General features: G+C 50.7%; 1 protein-coding gene across 3 annotated transcripts in view; it reads left to right on the top strand.

The window, feature by feature from the left end:
• MCC (MCC regulator of Wnt signaling pathway) overlaps positions 1-20,377 on the top strand; it is a 388,904-nt gene that overhangs the window by 346,792 nt on the left and 21,735 nt on the right. For all 3 annotated transcript variants that reach the window (XM_028102838.2, XM_088023429.1, XM_028102839.2), the window contains 4 exons: positions 1,579-1,719; positions 4,991-5,094; positions 8,213-8,396; positions 18,920-19,154. In XM_028102838.2, the coding sequence (XP_027958639.1) occupies positions 1,579-1,719; positions 4,991-5,094; positions 8,213-8,396; positions 18,920-19,154 (664 nt within the window). The remainder of the gene's footprint in view (positions 1-1,578; positions 1,720-4,990; positions 5,095-8,212; positions 8,397-18,919; positions 19,155-20,377) is intronic.

Below are 20,377 nucleotides of genomic sequence, written 5' to 3'. Positions count from 1 at the left end.
GGAGATGTGAGACAAGCACTCAGAAGAGAGGTCTGGGCTAAAGAAATTTGGGAGCCGAGGAGCGTAAATGCCTGTTAAAGTCACGGGACTGGATAAAAATCACCCGGGGGAGCAGGGGGAGTGCTGACGGAGGGGGGTAGCCGGGACTGAGTCCCGACGGAGCGTCAGCCCCCACAGAGTTCACAGAGAACGAGGAGCCAACAAAGGAGGCAGAAGAAATGACCTTCGAGGCAGGAAGAAAACCAGTAGAGAACCTGTCATGCCCCAAGGGAGACAGAACATTTCCAGAAGGAAGGGGTAGCCTGTTGGTGGGGTGCTGCCTGAGAAGACCCCTAAGATGGGATCGGTCACGAGGAGGTCTGTGAGCTGCCTAAAGAGTTTCATCTACTTAGTGGGGACCGAACTGGAGCAAGATGGAGTGTTGATGAGAGCGGTGACTGTTTCAGGAAGTCTTCATGTCAACAAGAACAGAAAAGTATGTTCTTGTAACACCTTACATTGCATCAAGCTTGGAGTTGCCAAAACCTCATGGTGGTTTTAATTACACGCTCACCAGACATCTCCCATGTGGGTGAGCGTCTCCACATTCTGTTCTAAAACACGTGGTCCTAAGATTGGTCCTCAAGGCAAATGGCTTGCAAGCCCCTTACCATTTTAAGAGTCACTTGCATTGTGTATGTGTGAAACCCTGTGTGTCTTTAAGACTTGGTGGTCAGAGTACTATAAATGGGTGTGTGCATGCGAAATGAATCATTGCATCCAGGGCCTCTGTCCCAGGGCAGAAAACAGAGAAGCTGAAGGCTTATGCTTTTCTGACTTTGCCATAAACTCATTTGACCTGAATTTAGAGTCCTGAGTCCTATAAAGCATGAGGTCCCTGCCGCCTGCCCTGCCTGCAGCCAGCAGTTGTGGGACTGTCCAGCTTGGAAGGAGTTTCGGACACAATCCACAGTTCCTGTCCACCGCCCATTCAGAGGCCCTTAGGGACAGTTTCTTACTCCCTGATCCATCTGTTGCTTCTGCTCTGTAGTGAGTGGCTAAGAGCACAGGATCTGAGGTCAGACTGCCTGAAGGCGCTTAACCCTTCAATGCCTCTACTTGCTCTTCTGAGAATGGGGATAATCATACTTAATTCAAAGGGCCACAGTGGGTTATTGAGTAGGGGTTTGACAAAGAGTAGCTATTACTGTGGCACTGCTTCTTGTTTGTCCCCGTGGAGGGTGGCTTATTGAAGTGCACCTGTCCTACCTCTCTGAGGGCCTGAGGTCACGTGGCTGGCTCCTTTCCCGGGTGCATCCTCAGCACCTCACACGGTACCCGGCACATGGTGTGTTGCCGGCTGGGTTGGAAGTAACCAGGGGGCCTGTGTGTATTTCCAGGTCACACAGAATTTAGTGATTCTCATACTTAGGGTTGCTTCCTTTATTATTCACGTCAGTTACGTTTGCTAAAACCGCTGACAAGCTCACACCCTAACACGCGTGTCTGGCCTGGATCTAGATTAGATGGCTCAGCTATCGGCAAATGAATTGTAATCCTCATGTGAAATCGTGAAAAGAGATTTTTCTTCCTTTGTAGCCGCATCGAGCACCTCAAATCCCAAAATGACCTCCTGACCATAACGCTGGAGGAATGCAAAAGCAACGCCGAGAGGATGAGCATGCTGGTGGGAAAGTATGAGTCCAATGCCACGGCGCTGCGGCTGGCCCTGCAGTACAGGTATAGTACAGGTGTACAGGTGCAGTACAGGTACAGTACAGGTGTAGTACAGGTGCAGTACAGGTACAGTACAGGTATGGTACAGGTATAGGGAGATGCAGGCCCTGCATGTGCGTGCGTGAGGTGGGGGAGGGGTTTAATTTAGAAATGCATCCACAGTAACCTGCCTCAAAGTAGAAACCAGGCCTTTAGAACACATATGGAGGGGGTTGGACCAGCAAATACTAATGTGATACATACCGAAAATCCATTAGCACCATGTGGCAATTAAGAAAATAAGAGTAATGAGTATGGTGTCGGAAAATTGAGGTGTTTCTGCTAGCATGTTCAACTTAAATATTATTTTCTTCAAGTAATATCACTCAGAATATTTTCATATTTATATATCCATTCGCTCTTTCCAGTCTTTTTTCATTGTCCTATATATTTTATATCATTATAAATCTAGGACATTCTGTTTCTTCAGTTTATGGTGGTTTTGTAATGTTGCTTAAGGGTCTACCTGCATTTTGAATGGCTGTATCCCCTGGATCAAGTTTATATATTGTTGTTTTGTTTACTCATTTCTCTAAAAGACATTTAGACTTTTGCAGACTTAGGATATTAAAAATAATTTTTTGGTGAATAATGTAATACAGATAATACCTTCATTCTTTTGGATATTTCCCTTGGAATAAAATCTCCAAAGCAGGAATTAATAGGTCAAAGGATATGAATATTTTTGTGGCTCTTCAGGCACGCTCCCAGTTTTTTCCCATAAAAACAAGCCAGTTTAAATGACTGCAGTTCATTCATCGGTAAGCAAGTGGTATATGAATGTTCCACTTTTTTTCAGCTTCATCAGCTTTGGAATTTATCTGTTTTTAAGTTACTATTTGTTTCATAGCTACAAAGCTATGCATTATTGTTTTCAGGGGTTTATTTTATTAGTGGCGCCACTTAGGCATATTTGCCAAGATCCCAGAGTAGTGACCGTACTTTATTCTTAGCATTCTCTGAAAAGATCAATATGTTTTAAGAAACTTTAAGAAACTTGGTTTCTTCACAAAACAAAAACCCCAAAACCTATGAGACCAGGGGCGCCTGGGTGGCTTAATCAGTTAAGCATCCGACTCTTGACCTCAGCTCAGGTCTTGATCTCAGGGTTGTGAGTTCAAGCCCCATGTTGGGCTCTACACTGGGCGTGGAGCCTACTTAAAAAAACAAAACACATGAGGGGTGCCTGGGTGGCTCAGTCATTAAGTGTCTGCCTTTGGCTTAGGTCATGATCCCAGGGGGGGTCCTGGAATCTGGCCCCGCATCAGGCTCCTTGCTCGGCAGGAGGCCTGCTTCTCCCTCTCTCTGCTGCTCCCCCTGCTTGTGTTCCCTCTCTTGCTGTCTCTCTGTCAAAATAAATAAAATCTTTAAAAAAAGAACAAAACACATGAGACCAAAGCTAGAGCACAGTCATGCTAGTTTACAGACACACCAAAGCAAGCAGATAATCCACCTGCGATAACTCTTGAAACAGGCTGTTCTGCAGTCTGCCTTTGATCTGTGTGGATGAAGCAATGTCGCAGGATCTCTAACCTGAAAGATGGACTACCCATGAAAAGAGGAGCGGCCAACACCCGGGGCTAGTGATGGGGCCCTTTTCCTTATCTCTTAGTGAAAGAAGATGAAAGTGAGACAATAGACAAACAGATGGTCTGTTGACTAAATGTTGAGTAAAGCAACATTTCCCCTGCTTAGCTGAGAGAAGCTAATCGGTTATTTGCTTAGCAGGGAAATTTCTGCACTGCCGGCATCTTGTCCTGGACTACTCAGGCATTACGCACACACTCTGCTTCCTGTGCTGACGTGGGTCCCTGTGGGTCACACGTGGCAGTGGGGAAGGGGTCCCTCCTAGATCCTATACCTGGTGTGTCCAGTGATGACAGGCATGAAGAAGAGAGACTGATTTCTTCCTCTTAGAAATTCACATTTGTCAGAGATTTCATAAGTGTTTCAAGGGGCAACTTTACAAGCATCTGACAGAACTTTCTGTGATGACGGACCTGTTACCTATCTGTGCTGTCCAGTATGGTAACTGCTAGCCACATGTGGCTCTTAAACATTCGATATATGGCTTTCGCAACAGAGGAACTGAATTTTTCATTTAACTTAACTTAAATTCTTTTTACTTTAAATAGCCACATGTGGCTAGGGGCTACTACAGGTCTAGGTCAAAATAGTCTTCTTTCTGGGGCCTTCTTTCTTTCTACCAATTATTGTGTAACTATTTCTTGTGGCATAGTTTCTAGGGTCAGGAAGCTGGGAGTGACTTCTCTGGGTTGCATTCCAGCTCGGAGTCTCTTAGGAGGTCCTGCTCAAGCGGTCAGCCAGGGCTGTGTCATCTGAAACCTTAACCAGAGCTGGCTGATGTGCTTCTAGGAAGGCTTATTCACACAGCTGTTTGGTGGAGTCCTCAGTCCTTCACTCACTGTTGGCTGGAAGCCTTAGCTCCTCACCACATGGGTCTCTCCATGGGGCTGCTCGAGAGTCTTTAAGACGTGGCAGCTGGCCTTCTCTAGAGACGATGATCCAAGAGAGAAAGTGAAGGGAGAGAGAGAGAGAGAGAGAGAGAGTGACCAAGATGGAAGTCACGATGCTTTTAAATAACCTCATCTTGGAAGTGACATCCCATATCCTCTTCGTTGCATAGACCAACTCTGGTACAGTGCAGAAGGAGGTAACACAAGGGTGCGGATACCAGCATATGGGATCAGTGGGGGCCATCGTGGAAGCTGGCTACCATAGGCATATTACCTTTCCTTTTTAGCCAGTTGTTAAAGAGGCATTAAACTTAACTCTCCCACTTTCATTGCTTCCCTTGTATTTTTCTGCATCCTAGTTCAAGTATGTATTTGTTTTTAGAGCGAGAGGACATGCACTTGGGTGCGAGGGGGGGTGGGGAGTGGCAGAAGGACAGGGAGAGAATCCCAAGCAGGCGCTACACGGGGCTCGATCTCACCACCCTTAGCCAAAATCAAGTGTTGGATGCTTAACAGACTGAGCCACCCAGGCACCCCTAGATCCTAGTTTAAAGTAAAAGTTTAAGTTAAGTAAAAAGTGGGGGGGTGGGCAACATAGCAGAGCAGCAAGCCCTTGGCTTTATGCAGGAATATTTTCGGGTATTTCCTCACTTACATGGACAGCGAGGTTGGAGCTGCTTCCCTGGGGGCACAGTGCTGCCCTGAGGAGGCCCACCGTCCTCTGCCAGAACTGAGGGTACCCTGTGCTTCTGTCCCAGTGAGCAGTGCATAGAAGCCTACGAACTCCTCCTGGCACTGGCCGAGAGCGAGCAGAGCCTCATCCTGGGGCAGTTCCGGGCGGCCGGCGTGGGCTCCTCCCCTGGTGAGTGTGGCCCGAGTTCCTCCCTCCCTCTGCCTTCTCGTCCCCTGCCTCCCTTGCTCCATGGTCCCCCCATTTCGCTGTTGGCATCGGAACACCTCCCGACGACACAAAATTCGCTTGTCAAGTGTGTTTTTCGTTTCTTCCTCATGACTGAGTGAGTAAATTGTTTATGTTGAATGCAGTAAGAACTGGAGTGGAAACAGAATTACGGGCAAGTTAAAACAAACAAGGCCTCTTAGGAAACATACTCTCCCGGGCCAACAGTAGGACCAGATGGAACAGGAGGCCCACGGTTTGTGATGAAAGGGACCAACTTTCCCACAGCCTCTCTGGGATGCTGATTGTTAAGGGTCCCTTTGCTGCCCACGTGGCCTTTGCGGAGACTCGCTGCTTCTGTTGGCTGCCTGGCCTCAGGTTTGTTCTTTTGGGCGGTTTTGAGGCATGGGCTCCCCCTGTCTGGTCTCCGGGTGCCTTGTGAACACAGAGGAAGTGGTTTCTCACCCTGCTGTCCACTGCAGGGGGCTATCCCCGGAGCGCAGAGCCCAGCCCTGTGGGGGAACGGAGCGGTCCACTGACCCACTCGCCTCCCCCGCCCTGGGGGCATGTGTCCTGTTGGCCCGCTCTGTACCTCAGATCTGTACCGCCCCCTACAGTGACCCCTCAATTTTGAGTAACTGGAAGACGTATATAATTGAAAAAGACACAATTGTGTCATCCTGGTTAGCAGTATTTGCTAAAACTTGGCCTGTGCTTATGCTCTGGGCCTTAACTGTAGTGTGAGGAGGACACAGGAGAAATAGTGCTTAGGAGGGAAGAGAGATCAAGGGAGAGAGGTTGCCATAGCTCAGTGCCGAGGCCTGGATGCTCCCTCAGCCTCCGCTTTAGAACAGTAGCTTCTTTGGAGAAGCACCGACAGGTACACAGAAAACTGTTTAACTCCAGGGCCGAACCTGGGCAGGTGGGCAAACCAGGAGTCCCCGGCCACGGGCCCAGGCCATCTGCCAGGCGGGACGGGCTTCTCGGCCAGGGCTGGGAACCTCCACTGGGGCCGCCCTTCCAGGAGGCATCTTGTGAAGAATGTCTGCATCAGGGCCCCTGCGGACTGCAGCCCCAACCCCTCACCCCCCCACCCCCGCTGTTCTCACCAGCTCCTGCCCCTCCCCCTCCCCTGGGGTCAAGCTTGGGCACTGACCACTCACAGGTGTTTCCTCCTTCAGTTTTGACCTGGACAAGAATCTGAGCAAATCTCAAGGAAAGGAAGTATCCTGAGCATTAATTTCCTGCTTCATATCTAAGTTATGAGGCAAAGGAGCAGGCCTCCGTTTGTATGGTGACCACCCTCCTCTCCCTCTCTCTCTCTCTCTCTCTCTTTTAAAACAGAATTAACATCCCGCCCCAGAAGTAGAAACTCTGCCAGCATTTCCATTAGAAACCTCATTTTTCAGGGTCTTTCCACTAAACCATAAAACTTTATACCTCATATTAAACAGATCCTAAAATGATCTGGCCAGCTGTCAAGTTTTTTTTTTTAATATATGTATTAAGGAAAATGATCAATTAAAGGGGAAAAAAATCAGTCCTCTTATTTCCAGTTTGTATCATCAGACAATGTCTTTAAACCATCCTGCCCTGGAAAGGCACCTTTCATTAGGCTTGTCTCTACTTGGCGCAGTTTCTTGGTAGGAGCTGGAAGGGCTTATATAAATCTGCATTTAAAATACTTAAAATCAATAATGAAATGCTTTGCATTAACATAATCCTGGGTAGCTCATGATATATTTATAGAATGAGCCAGTCAGTATTACCATGCCTTCTTCAGCACAGAATTCGAAGAGCAGTCAGTTGGTGAGACAGATGTAAGATATACCTCGTTTGTGGAAGGAAGAAAGGACGGACTGATGGGAGAAAGGAAGGAAGAAAGTCAGACATGAAAGCTGTCAGAGACATGGCCGCAGGGGGCCCAGGGAAGCTCAGCCTGCAGGACGGAGGCCCCCACACTTCTTCCCCACTCTCCGTAAAGCTGTGAGTTGGCTTACCTGGAGCAGCTCCCTGTTAAATCTCCCTTCCATTCCGCTGACGGCAGCGGTGGACCTGCCATTCTGCTGAGCAAGTACTGGTTGATGACATTACCCCCAGTACCAGCCCCGGTGGTTTTTTCCGTTTCTTGTTGATGGCACAGGCATTCGTTACACTCATTCTAGATGATTTAAACCAGTGGTTTTCAAACTGCCGTGGGAAGCTGGAGGAGTGTCTTAGGGCCTCAGCAGTGGGCTCAGAGGATGGGAGGACCCGGAGTGTATCACCCCCACACCTGTTCACATCAGCCGGTTCTGCATTTACCATTTTGGTGTCTTAGGCTTCGGCATATGGTTCCATTTGAAAGCATCTGGAAGACTAGGGATGTAGGCTGAGGAGGCAGCAAACTGGTGACTTGTTGGGCCGGTATGGGTTTTAGAACACAACAAGACCGTGAACATTTTCGACCAGAGAGTCGCCGTCTGGCTCTGTGTGGGTGCCAGCCACTCCTGAGGTCTCGCTCCAGCCCAGGTACCTGATTTCTGGAGGCATCGGGGCTCACCAGTGACAGTGTCCCAGCGGAGACAGGAAAGTCAGGGATAGCACTGCTACAGAAAAGACATTGCCGATCTCAAGTTCTCATTTTAACTCTTCGGTGTGTTTCTCTTGCCTACCCAAAGATCTAAGCAAAGCTCTGGATGTGTGCAGGGCACAGTTTGGTCCTCGTTCATGAGAAAGTGCCACCGCAGGAAAGAATGGCCAAGCGGTAGATTGCAACTGAGTGGGAGAAGTCAGGAGCCTGAATAATTAGAAAATCATAGCATGTTAGCGCTAGAGACAGACCTCAGAGATCGCCCTGCCAGCCCTTCATCGATAGGGTCAGTAGAGCCCAGAGCAGACACATGCCTTGCTCCATATAGTCTCTAAGTGATGGCGCCCAGCCCCTGCACATGGGTCTCTTCATTGGCCATCCACTGCTAGTTTCTCTCCCCACCGGGCCACCTCTGCCCTGAGTAACGAAGAACCGATGATCCGACCGCACTCCCAGGCTTGTCTCGTGTAGAACTGTGCTGATTAATCCTTTGGCCTCTTTGCAACATAGGAGACCAGTCAGGGGATGAAAACATCACTCAGATGCTCAAGCGCGCTCACGACTGCCGGAAGACAGCTGAGAATGCGGCCAAGGCCCTGCTCATGAAGCTGGACGGCAGCTGCGGGGGCGCCTTTGCCGTGGCCGGCTGCAGCGTGCAGCCCTGGGAGAGCCTGTCCTCCAACAGCCACACCAGGTAATTCTCAGCCTTCCTGCCACCAGATGGACGTGTGTCCATGTGTGGTCTGCTCACCAGGCTTGACATGTGGTGGCCCAGCTGTTGGAGACTGTGAGGCATGGATGAGGACAGCATTGTGCCCGTGCCTGTAGCCTGCTCTGTCCGGGGGGTCGGGGCATCGGCATGGGAGAGCTGGGAAGGGCCTGCCGTGGCCAGTGTGGGGACCACAGCCCGGAGAGAAGGGGACGTTTGCTTAAGAAGGTGGAACCTGAAGATGGAGCCCGAACCTCCCTTTCTGTCTGGTGCTCTCTCCCCCGCTTTGTTCTGTTCGCCATTTCTTCATAGTTTTTGATTTCTGAGAGTATTTGGGGTAGCGTGAGGCCCATTTGCTGCAAACGGTCCCTAAGCACCCACGACCCACACCGCATCCTATTTCCAGGCTCCATTCTCTGCCCCCTCCTCCTCAGGCCTCTGTCCTTTGTAAGCTTTTCTTGGGCAATAGCTTCCTCTTTTCCCATCTCTTTTGCTCCGCAGAGTGATGCCAAATTCATAGCAGGTACTCAGCAGACGCTCAGTGACGAACCTGAGTTCAGGTTCTGTGTCTGTGAATCTAGAAAACTTCAGTGGGTACGTGAAAAAGATGGGGAGGAAAGCAGTGAAGACCTGGCTAAGCATAATTTGCTGAAGTTGTTGGATTCTTGCAGAATGGGGGAGAGGGTCAGAATGAAGCCTCTGCTAGCGATCTTCTCATATCTTACCACCGAAGCCCTAAAACCATGAATGCCTTCCCTTTATATATCAGTTCTCGGTCTAGAAAGTACTTTGTTACAGATTTTCGTATGGTAGCCAAATCACAAAAGACAGGAAGGGTGACTTTACCCCATTCGCACAGGTGAGAAAGCCTCAGCTCAGAGATCTGTAAGTGACTTGGCTCAATAAGGTCTCACGGCTGATAGAGGGGAATCAGGACTGAGCCCCAGCACTTTGGCACCAAGCATATTATTCTTGCCACTACAACAGGTTGGATATCATGACGTTAAAAAACAGCACCCACTTGCAGATCAAGTGACAAGAACCACATAAGGCTAGATGGAATCTCAAGAGCCAAAGGAGAAATACTGATGTTTCCTTGGTGCCTGAAAGCAACTTAACATTGTCATCTCTCTCTCAACTGGCAAGACCCAGCCATCTGCCTGAGTGCCTCCATTTACCTGCCCTGGACCCGGGGCCTCAGGAGAGGGGCCATTCCCAGAAACGGAGTTGGCCAAGTGCCCACCATCTCAAGGGAGTTAGTTGCATTTGACTCCAGCGCACCAATCGTCTTATTCAGTGAAACAGAGATTATAATTTATTTTTTTCTTAAAACCACATTCTTCTGCTTAACACAGAAAGCAGTTGCTCCTCTTAATGACTTTCCCAGATGGGTATGATCTGTAATTTCCTTGTTCGTTTAGAGTAGAAACGTAGTCCTCGTGTTGTCAGTGATACTGTCCTGTTGAATTAGTGAACAGGAGAAGCAAGTTGACAGGGAATATATGCTGTTTCAGTAGCTTCTAAGGAACGTGTTACACATCTTTTGCTCACACCTCCCCACCCCCAAAATAATTTTGTTTTAATCCAAATCAGAGACAGATTTGGAGTCTGTCAAAAGTAAGAACTCTCACCATCCATTTAGGGAAGATCCTGGTCTTGAACGCTTGTTAGAAATACCTTAATGTATAGGTGAGCCTTGATTCTGAGACAGCTTTCTCAGAGAAATTTCACTTTTTGGTGATATATTAACACAGGGTGAGATCAATTCAGGACATGATCTTTATTTTTAAGGATGATCTCACAAAAGAATGGCCCTTGAACTAATTTCAGTCTCAAATGGGTCCTCCATCAAAGTACCAGGACTTTAATTCAGATTTCACTCCATTGTCCTTAAAAATTCATTTTCACCCTCCCACCCAAGTGCGAGTAGCCAGGGTGGGCACGAAAGCACCACACACAGACCGTTCGTGTGGCACACCACATTCTTTGGTCCTGACACAACCAGACTACTTGAAGCGACATGTGGGCTCTGAAAAAACGTCCCAAACCACCAACCCTTTCCGTAATTACAATGACTAATTTTGTGTGTAAATCTTGCCATTCCAGCTCAGACATCCCCCCCATGTCACGTTTAGGGGAGAAAGAAATGGGAGTTTTCTGTGTCGGAGCTTTACATGGCTCCATAGCCCCCTTTCCTCCCACTGTCACCAGCTGGTGCAGAGAATCCTAATCAGAGTCCGCTGTTCCTCAAGGTCTCAGGAAAGGAACGCTGAGTGTCAGGTCTCCAGATGCCTTTCTCGCCACGGACGAACAGCCCCTGATGACAGGAGGGTCATGGTTTGGGAAAGGAGCAGCAGAAGAGCAGTTCCCAGCAAGGAGAATAAAAATGGTAGCCAGCCTATCAGCTGACTGTTGGCAGGAGCCCAGAGACACTGCTGTTTCACTTTTGAAAAATTGAACCATAGCCTCATCAGGAGTTATCATTGTCTTAATGGACAGAGGAACTAGGTAATATTGACAGCCTGGATAGCTTTATCAGCCTCTCACAACAGAGAGGCCAGTGGACTAAATTGTTGAGGTGGGAATAGGGAATCCTTAATCAAGCCCACCCTTCCTGTCCAGCATCACAATTTCAGTTCATTCCATGGAAACACAGTCATCGATCTAAATCTACGGAAGGACATGTGGCCAAGACAGAATAAGCCTCAGCAGGTCTGCTCTAGTGGAGACTAGAGCTGCGTTCCTCCTGTCCCGCCGTTGGGTCGGGATCACGGTGAGCCGTGGGAATCCGGTGATTGCGGGCTCGCGGGTGAGCCGCCGGGCACCTTCCGGGCGTCAGGGTTCCGCCTGGCTGACCATTCACCCCCAAAGTGGAATAAGGGCAGTGGAACTCAGGATGCCCACCTTTCACCTTTTAAGTTTGTCTTCTTAGGTGAAGTCTCACTGGAGCAGAAAGGAGGGTGGATGACAGTGGAACCCTGTCCTTTGAAGGGCTGGATGGGATTAGAATGGCCGGCCCATTAGGAAAGGCCGGGGCCACCACCATCGGCAAGCTTCGGGGAGTGAGAGACCAGATATGGCTGTTGTAACTGTAATCTTCACGTCCCTCTGAAGAAGGGAGTTGCTTTCTCATCGCAAGTGTCAGGAGAGTCCATCCAAAGTCCTTGGGATTAATGCTTAGAAGCGCTAGTAGATTCTAAAGTCCAGCGCAGACACATTCCCCAACATGACAGCATGGTGCTCAGGCCTGCTGCTCAAATGTCTCTGTCATTTATCTTTTAGGCTCTGTGAAAACTAGGTAGAGAGCTGAAATGCCTTTAAAAAACTACCTGATTTCAAAAGAATTACATGATCATTTTTTTTAAGATTTTATTTATTTATTTGAGAGAGAGAGAAAGCATGAGCAGGGGGAGAGGCAGAGGGAGAAGCAGGCTCCCCACTGAGCAGGGAGCCCGATGCAAGGCTCGATCCCAGGACCCCAGGATCGTGACCTGAGCTGAAGGCAGACTCTTAACCGACTGCAGCACCCAGGTGCCCCAGAATTACATGATCATTGTAGAACTAGATAATTAAAATCCAAGCATCATATCAAATTCTCCATGGGAGGACCCTCACATGGCAAGCACACTACAAACAGTTTGGGGTATATTTCCACAGATGTACCTGTCCATTTTTTCCTTTGTTTATGCCCTTGGCTGACCCTTTTTTTTTTCCCATGTGGCATTCATATCTGTCAGTAGCTGCCCACTCACATTGGATGGCAGTCCATCACGTAGTCTAGCGGCTTCCTCTTGTTGGACATTTCTACCCACCTTTTCACTATTAACTGTTAGAGCCATCGTCCTTGACCGCACACCTATCCTTCTTGTGTGCAATTTCTGTGGGAAACTCAAAGAAACAGAATTTGCTGGCCCAAAAACGATTGTTTCCAATATAAAATAGCCCTCCATATGTGATCAAGTTATTCTCCTCTTCCTCCACACCCTTGCTAAAACGGGGTAGTATAGATTTTTTCGATTTGGCTGATCTCTGGGCAAAAAACACCCTTAATACTTTGCTTTCTACCTCCTAATTGTTGATATCTTGGTATGTTACCCGTGACTGAATGAGGAAAAGGTTAATGTTTGGTTGAGAGAGGTCTCATTTCCAACACTGTTATAAGGACACCTTTATAAATGGCTGTGGAAATAGAATGTTTCTCATTTTGCCTTTCAGCTAAGTTCTTGGGAGCTTTCTGGAACCAGGCAGGTTTTGAGGACTTCAGTTATCTGGCAACGGATTTTCCCTGTATTTTGTTAGATAATTTTTCTTCATATAACCTCCACTTCTCCTCCTAGAGAATTCTGATAACCATCCGAGAGAATATAGACCTAAAAGGTTAGGATTGTGTTTAGGTGTTTTTAGTCCTTGGTGACAATTGTCAGACGAGGCGGGGAGGTACCCACAGCCAACACTCCAAGATGCCGGCAGTTGACAAGGCCCACCTTCTGCTTGGAGGAATGGGGGCCACTTAGGAGTGGCTGACCCCCTCCTTCAAGTAAATTTAAAATGCTCAGCAAATCAGAAGGCCAGCCTGATGGCATTTTCCTTCTGAAAATGAGCTGCCCTGGTGGAAATGAAATCTTAATGGGGGTCAGATAAGACATTGATAAAAACTCAGGGGAAAACCCATCTCTGGTTTTTGTGTCAAAGAAATGAAATGCCATTCTAGCTTTTTGCCATGACAAGATGAGGCTGCAGAGAAATGGGTTTTTCTTCTAAAAAGCAGGATGGGGAGTTGTCTTGAGGATGAGGCTGGGACGTGAAGAAAGGGGACAAAAGACCAGATATTTGAAACCCACAGCTGCTTAACTAAACCCAAGTCCATGTCCCCTTGTGGCCAGGGCAGGTGGGAGGGTACGATGTCCCAGGCAGCAGGCACTCCCCCTCCACCCCCTGGCTGTAGGCCACCCCACGTGCGGTGTGCCAGAAGATTCCTGGCACCTCATGGACGCGGAGCAAAGCCAGCAGGAGGGGGCTCCAGCAGAGCATCCGGGAAAGGAGAAACCCACGTGACCTGGCCCAGCTTACTGAAAAAACAGAGCAGAATGCAAAGATGGGCTGTTCCACCATTCTGGGGTGGGCTGGGGCTCTCCACCTGCAGCCCTCCCCGAAATTGCTCTCAGAGAACAGGCCTCCCACCCTGGAGATGAGGAGGACAGTGTGGACAGTGATTCATTCCCCCTTGACAGCCGAGACCATCCAGCATTCCAAGCTGGGAGAGCTAACGGATGACCTACCCCGGGGCCCCGCGGCCAGTGGCAGGCCCTCGGGAGACCAGCAGCGCCCTTGTTGGCTGCAGGAGGCAGAGGAGAGGCCAGAGGCTTCCCTGCCTTTCACATCGTCACAGTCCTATTCCACAGTGGAACATTAGGGCACAAAGCAGAATTGTTATTAACCTCCCTGATCCGCTCCCTGCTGGCTTCCCAGAAGGGAGGGAGGGAAGCCACAGGGGCTTCGGGGATGCAGTGCGTAGCTGGAAATCAAACTTCGCCCTGGTAAGAGCCTTTTAGAGTGCTGAGCGTCCCACAAGGGTCCATCTGGGGAGAGAGATCTTTTTTCTTTTTTGAAAACTATACCCATGGTAGAGACGGTGAGATAAAGGCCTCCTCCCTGCCCCTCCGGCCAGGTATCGGGGCTCAGACCCTCAGGGGTCTAGGACGCTCCAAAGCCTGTCAGCCTCTGCCCACCTGTGTTGGTGTTTCCTAGAACATTCTGGGTGGTTTCTCTAGTCCCGTTGAGCACTTGCTGTATTGCTTCTCCCTCAGCCTGGGTATCGTGCATGACCTGCTAGGTGGTTGTCGTACCTAGAGGGAGCCCCTGAGCCTGTGCAGGGAGGTACTGGGAAGGGCACAGAGGTTTCTCCAACTCCCCCAGAACGAGTGCTGCACTAGCTGGCCTTGCCTGCTTTGGGACCCATCGTCTCCCTTCCAACAGCCTGGTGAGAGGGGAATTATTCGGATTCCCACTTTACTGCAGCCTGGGAATGTTGGGTCATTTACTCTGGACCATAAAGCTAGGCAGTGGTAGAGGAAGAACATTTACTCAGGTCTGTCTGATGTTAGAGGTGTGCTCATAATCACTGGCACGTGCCAGATCAGCCCAAGAGTGTATGGCCTCTCCCTAGAGATTTTGGCGGGGGCGGGGGGGGGGGTGGATCCCATTACCTCACAGGCTACCATGCAAATGCCCACCTGTCTTATGGGGTAGACCAGTTGTTCTCAAACCTGGCTGTGCCTCAGAATGATGGGGAGGGTACATTTAAATGCAGATTGCTGGGCCCCACTCCCAGAGTCCCCCATTCTGGAGGTCTTGGGCCTGGGAATGTGCATTCTTTGCACGTTCCCAGGCGATGCTGCTACAGCTAGCCCAGCAATGACAGCCACTGGGGTACACCAGTCCTGCTAAATGGAAGTCTGCCCAAATAGTATCATTTTAGTGCCTGCAGAATAATTACAGAACTCTAGCTTCTAGTGCTCTTCGAATTTTGAAATTTAAGTGAAAGAGAACAAAGGGTACTTCGAGTGTAAGTGTTCTATTTCTTTAAAAAAAAAAAAAGTAGTCCAAAGAAAATATGTCATAAAACTCATCTGGGTGGTAGGTACGTGGGTATTGGTTCATCTCCGTGTTTTTCTACACGTTTAAAATTTTTCAAAACAATTTTTAACGTAAGGAAGGACGGGGGTTGTAAAGTAAGCCTCCGGTCGGGAGCCCCAGCTCCCCGGGAGAGGATTTCATACTTGAAGCCCCCTCCTGGCTCCCTGGAAGAGAGGTGTTAATGCTGTCCCGCGCCACGTGGTGCGGACACCCGCGCCTGCGAGCGCAGCCCCACTCTCAGCCCTGTGGCATGCTGTGCCAACAATGCCGCGCTGCGGTTGGCTTTTGTCTTGTTGCTCATTTGTCTGTGGGACATTGAGACGTCTGTCCCTCCGCGTCCGTGTTGACGGTCCGCGGAGGTGAGCGCTGAGTCCTACTTGAATGGTTTTGTTCCAGGCATGCCTACCCCCCCCCAGCTCCCTTCCACCCCCCCTCCCACCCCCCCGGCTGGGGGCGGGCAGTGCTTTACTGCAAAGCACAGAGATGCTGAGGGAGGGACCTTGGTTCCAGAGAAGTCCCCCGAGCTCAGAAGTCCCACCAGCCTCCCCAGCGCCCTCTGCTGGGGCTACTGTTAGCTTGTTCGCTTTGCCTGAGCTGCTTCATTTCTTTATGAAACTGGCACCTGAAGTGTTCCAGCCAGAGGGTGCTGCTGCTTCTTCCTTCTCGTCCTTTTTTTAAAATGCAGCCTGAGAAAACACAGGAATGGTGATTGATCAGCATAACTGTATCCTCCTTCCTGCACTCCAAGCTTCCACCATCTCTTACCGGGATTGTCGAGATAGCCCAGAATGGGTCTCCCTGCCTCTGCCCTTGCCTCCCTGCATCTCTCCTCAGCCCAGTAGCCAGAGGGAGCCTATCAAGGGGTAAGGCAGATCACATCACCCCTGTTACAAACCCTCCAGTGGCTTCCGTTCTAATTCTAGAGAAAAAGACACAACCCTTATAAAACCTGACATGACCTGGCTCCCTGCCCCCTCTGCGCCCCCCCCCCCCCAACAACCTCCTCTCTGACCTCTCCCCTCTCCCTCTCCCTTAACTGACTCTAACTCAGCCACAGTCTCATTCGTGCTGGCCACGCTCACTGCCTCAGGGCCTTTGCATTCGCCGTGTCCTCTGCCTGGATCACTCTTCCTCCAAATTTTGCTGCAAAAAATAATCCCATCTTCTCTTTGTACTCCCCATAACTGCTTCATTTTTCTCCGCAGTACTTCTCACAGTCTGATGTACTGTGTATTTTACTTGTTTGCCTCCCCTATTAGAATGAGTTCCATGAGAGCGGAGATTTTTCTAGGGCCTAGAAGAGTACCTCATAGTGGTCCTCCAGTATCACTTAATTGAATGATAACTACATTTATTGAGTGCTTACTGCATGCTAGGCACTGTTCTAAACACTACAGATGAGGAAGTAGGCCCAGGGAGGTTGAGTCATGCTACCTGTAAATCTACCAAGTGGTGAAGATGCTTGGGTTACAGGTCAAGGTAGCACCTCTGTATTAGGGTTCTCCAGAGAAACAAGACCAATAGGGGTAGAGGTGGTGGTATGTATATATAGGAAAAGAGTGACTAATTTTAAGGAATTGGCTCATACGATTATGGGGACTGGCAAGTCCTAAATCTACAGGGCAGGCACACTGGCTGGAGACCCAAGGAAGGCTTGATGTAGCAGTCTTGAATCTGAAGGCTGTCCGGAGGCAGAATTTCTTTCTTGGGGGACCTCAGTCTTTTCTCTTAAGGCTTTCAACTGATTGGACGAGACCTACCTATATCCTGGAAGGTAGTCTGCTTTACTTAGCATCTGATTTAAGTGTTAATCACATCTCAGGGCGCCTCGGTGGCTCAGTCGCTTGAGCATCCGACTCTTGATTTTGGCTCAGGTCATGATCTCAGGGTCATGGGATCAAGCCCTGCGTCAGGCTCCTTGCTCAGCAGGGAGACTGCTGGAGACTCTCCCTCTCCCTCTGTCCCTCCCCCCCCCACACACACTCACGCTCTCTTAAATAAATAAATAAATGTTAATTACAGCTTTAAAAAAAATACCTTCACAGTGACATCTAGATGGGTGTTTGGCCAAGCACCTGGGCACTGTAGCCCAGCCCCGTTGCTGCATGAAATGAACCATCAGAACCTGTAAGGAGGTGTTGTATGTTGGCCAGGCTGATCTTGCTCCCTTCCTCTGCAAGATACATCCTACCTGTCCTGATGGGGTGAAGAGGGTGGGGTGGGAGAGCAGCCCCAGTCTGTGGTGCTCAGGAACTTGCAGTCCTAGCGGGAGTTCTCTGACTTGAAGATCACCCAAGCCCTAGGATGTTGTCTTCCTCCTGTGCACAGTCAGCTGAGTGGTGGAGCTCCAGCTCATCCCCTCTCCTCACCCTTGTGTCTGCAGAAGCCCTGTCTTTTAGGTAATGCGTCACACGTAAGAGTGGAATGGCCCTTGGTCACACCTAGGTTATGGGGCAATTGCATCTGCTGAGTTGGGGTCCCGGGCCTGTTACCCCTGTTCCAGGGTGAGGTGAGGAGGGCAGGCCTGGGCCCCCAGCAGCCAGCAGCCTGTGGAGACCACTCGTTGCTCCTGGACCAGCTTCTAGCACCGGGAGGCTTGGGAGGATGGGGCTGAGGAATGAGAAGACAGTGGCCCAAGTCCAAGTGTACCAGTGTCCAGTCTCATGACCCGGCAAGCCGCCTAATGTCCCTGAGCCTCCGTCACCAAATCTGTGATGAGATGATAATGTCAACCTGGCCTGTTTTGATGAAAGTTCAGTGGGCCCCTGCTTGTTTTTGTGCCATCTTTCCAAGGCCAGAGCCTTGAGGGCTGTGTCAAGTGTTGTTGGGTCCAGTGTAGGTCCAGAGAAACTGGATCCACACCGGCCTCAACTGCTTGAGGACTGCCAGGGTGTAGTGGGCCTCATTCTGAGCCAGTGGGGGCAGCCTGCCCACTGCCGGGAAAAGCGCCGTCTTAAGAGCCAGAGCCTCAAGTTTCCTGGCAGGGCTCACCCTTGCGTGGTGGCCTGGGTCATACAGAAACCTTCAGGGGCCGCCATGTTCTCAGGGTTCATCCTAAGTGCTCCTCAGGTGTGGCAGTTGTCCCCATTCAGCACAGGCCTCCCAGGGCCCCACGGGCAGACCTGAGTCCCTGTGGTGGACAGTATAGTCAGCCGCGATGCAGGAGGAATGGCGGGGGTGGGGGCGGGATGGGGGGGTGCCCTGCTTCCGAGGTTGTCACGGTAGCAGCACACGTGGGGGGGGCTTATTGCGTGGTACCCCTCTCCCCCTCTTCCACCACACACTCCCGCTCCTGCCCCGAGGGGACGTGTGTTTGCACAGGCGAATAGGTTCATGTACACACACGTGTCAGGGCATCACACCATAGGTATTTCGTTCTTCAACTTTGTTCCTTCACATGCTCCTTTTTTGTAAGTCCGGCCCACATGTGCGCCTGTTTTGTAATCAAATACCACTTTTGTCCAATTTCTCCGTTTACAATGGTTCCACCGTGTCGTAAATTATTACTGTGATGTCCATATAGCTTCCCCCCTTTGGGAATGTACCATAATTAACTACATCTGCTGTGCCACAAAGCGTCTATCTTGTTGCTTCTGTGGGGTTATTTCCTTAGAATTCATTTTTAGGGTCCACATGTTGTGGTAAAGGGGGTCATAAGCATTTCTGTTATTCTTCAGACTGATGTCTCTCCTCAAAGGGGCTATCTAAGTGTCCCACGGCACGAAGAATGCTTTTCTCTTCTGGTGGTGCGTGGGAGGGGTTACCGCGGGCCGCTGCTGGGGAGACGGGGGAGGGGGGTGGCTGGAAAGGCGTCAGGAACAGGACCCGCTCACGGTGGCTGGAACCGCGAGAGGGTTTCTCCGCCTCCTCAGCACAACTAGCTCCACGGCCAGCAGCTGTGACACGGAGTTCACCAAAGAAGACGAGCAGAGGCTGAAGGATTACATCCAGCAGCTCCGGAATGACAGGGCCGCAGTCAAGCTGACCATGCTGGAGCTGGAGAGCATCCACATCGACCCCCTCAGCTACGACGTGAAGCCCCGCGGGGACAGCCAGCGGCTGGATCTGGAAAACGCCGTGCTGATGCAGGAGCTGATGGCCATGAAGGTAGCGTGGGGGTGGGGCCCGACGCAGCCCTGGGCCCGTGCACTGCCGTGTCCTCACGGGGAGACGGGAGAAGGCCCTCTGACAGCAGGTCAGTGATGATGACCAGTCGACCCCGTCTGGGTTCAGTCACCTCCCGCTGGAGGACAGCCAGAGCCTCATTTATAGATAGGACTAGTTTCAGTGTGTCGGGGGTCCCGGGGGCTGGACATGACCCCGGAGGGGTGTCTCAGCTCCGCTCTGCAAAACCTCATTCTCCACGAGAAGCCAGATCAGATCCCTAGAGGGGGGAGCAGCCCCTGTCCCCGGAAAAGGACCTCTCCTCTCTAGGAGCTTAAGGTGCTTCCAGGGTGGATGCTGATGTTAATGGGGAGTAGGGGAGGGCGGGGCGCGGAAAGGTGCAGCACTTGGACTGGAGCCCCTGTGTCCTGATGCCCTTTTCCCTGCTGTGCCACGGGGAGCCCGCGGGGGTCCTGACGCCCTCCAGGGAAGTTGACCAGTGCCGTTCACAGCCGTGTTTCCTGATGAGATCTGGGGTTGCTCACTGGCCGACAGGCTGAATTCTCTGCTGGCATCTGGAAACTTGGGGCGGGGGGGAGCTTTCTTGGACAGCTAGTGCCCGTCATCGGGGAGTGGTTACACTGCCATCCCTTCCGCAGGACGCACTTTTGCATGGCTCTGGCCAGGGGCGCTAAGCACGGGGCCTTCCTCTGCCGAGTGCTTTCTCAGAAGACAGCAATATCTGCTCTGGGTTCCCAGCTCCCGCTGAGAGCTCCCCAGACCCTTGGAATTTCCTGAGCTTTTTTATGCTAATGAGACCACTCCTGGTTTGGTGGGGGCCGAAACCAGCACTGGGGCTGTCCCTGGAAGAATGGAGCCTGTGATTATCGGGTGGGACTTTGAGCCCCTTGACCTCCAGGGAGGGGAGGAGGGCTACAGATTGAGTTCCCTGTGTGGCCAGTGATTTTCTCCACTGTGCCCAGTAATGAAACCCCAGGAAGATCCCTGGGCACCAAGGCTCAGGAAAGATCTGCATGCAGCGCTCTTCCAGGGCCCCCGTGTGCACCCCCTGTGGTAAAACCCTAATCCTAAGTACAGCGCACTCCTGAGCCGAGCGAGTCGTTGATTCCGAGTGGGTTGTGCACGCCCCTGAGTTGGTGAGAAGTGCAAGTGGCCCGGGGACCCCCCCACCCCAATACTCGTGGCTGGTGTTGGAAGTGAAGGCA

This window comes from Eumetopias jubatus, unplaced genomic scaffold (genome assembly GCF_037043125.1).
Source record: "Eumetopias jubatus isolate StellerSeaLion01/CBP00866 unplaced genomic scaffold, mEumJub1_p1.0 scaffold_5, whole genome shotgun sequence".
Classification (NCBI taxonomy): domain Eukaryota; kingdom Metazoa; phylum Chordata; class Mammalia; order Carnivora; family Otariidae; genus Eumetopias; species Eumetopias jubatus.
This window is presented reverse-complemented; position numbering and strand designations above follow the sequence as displayed.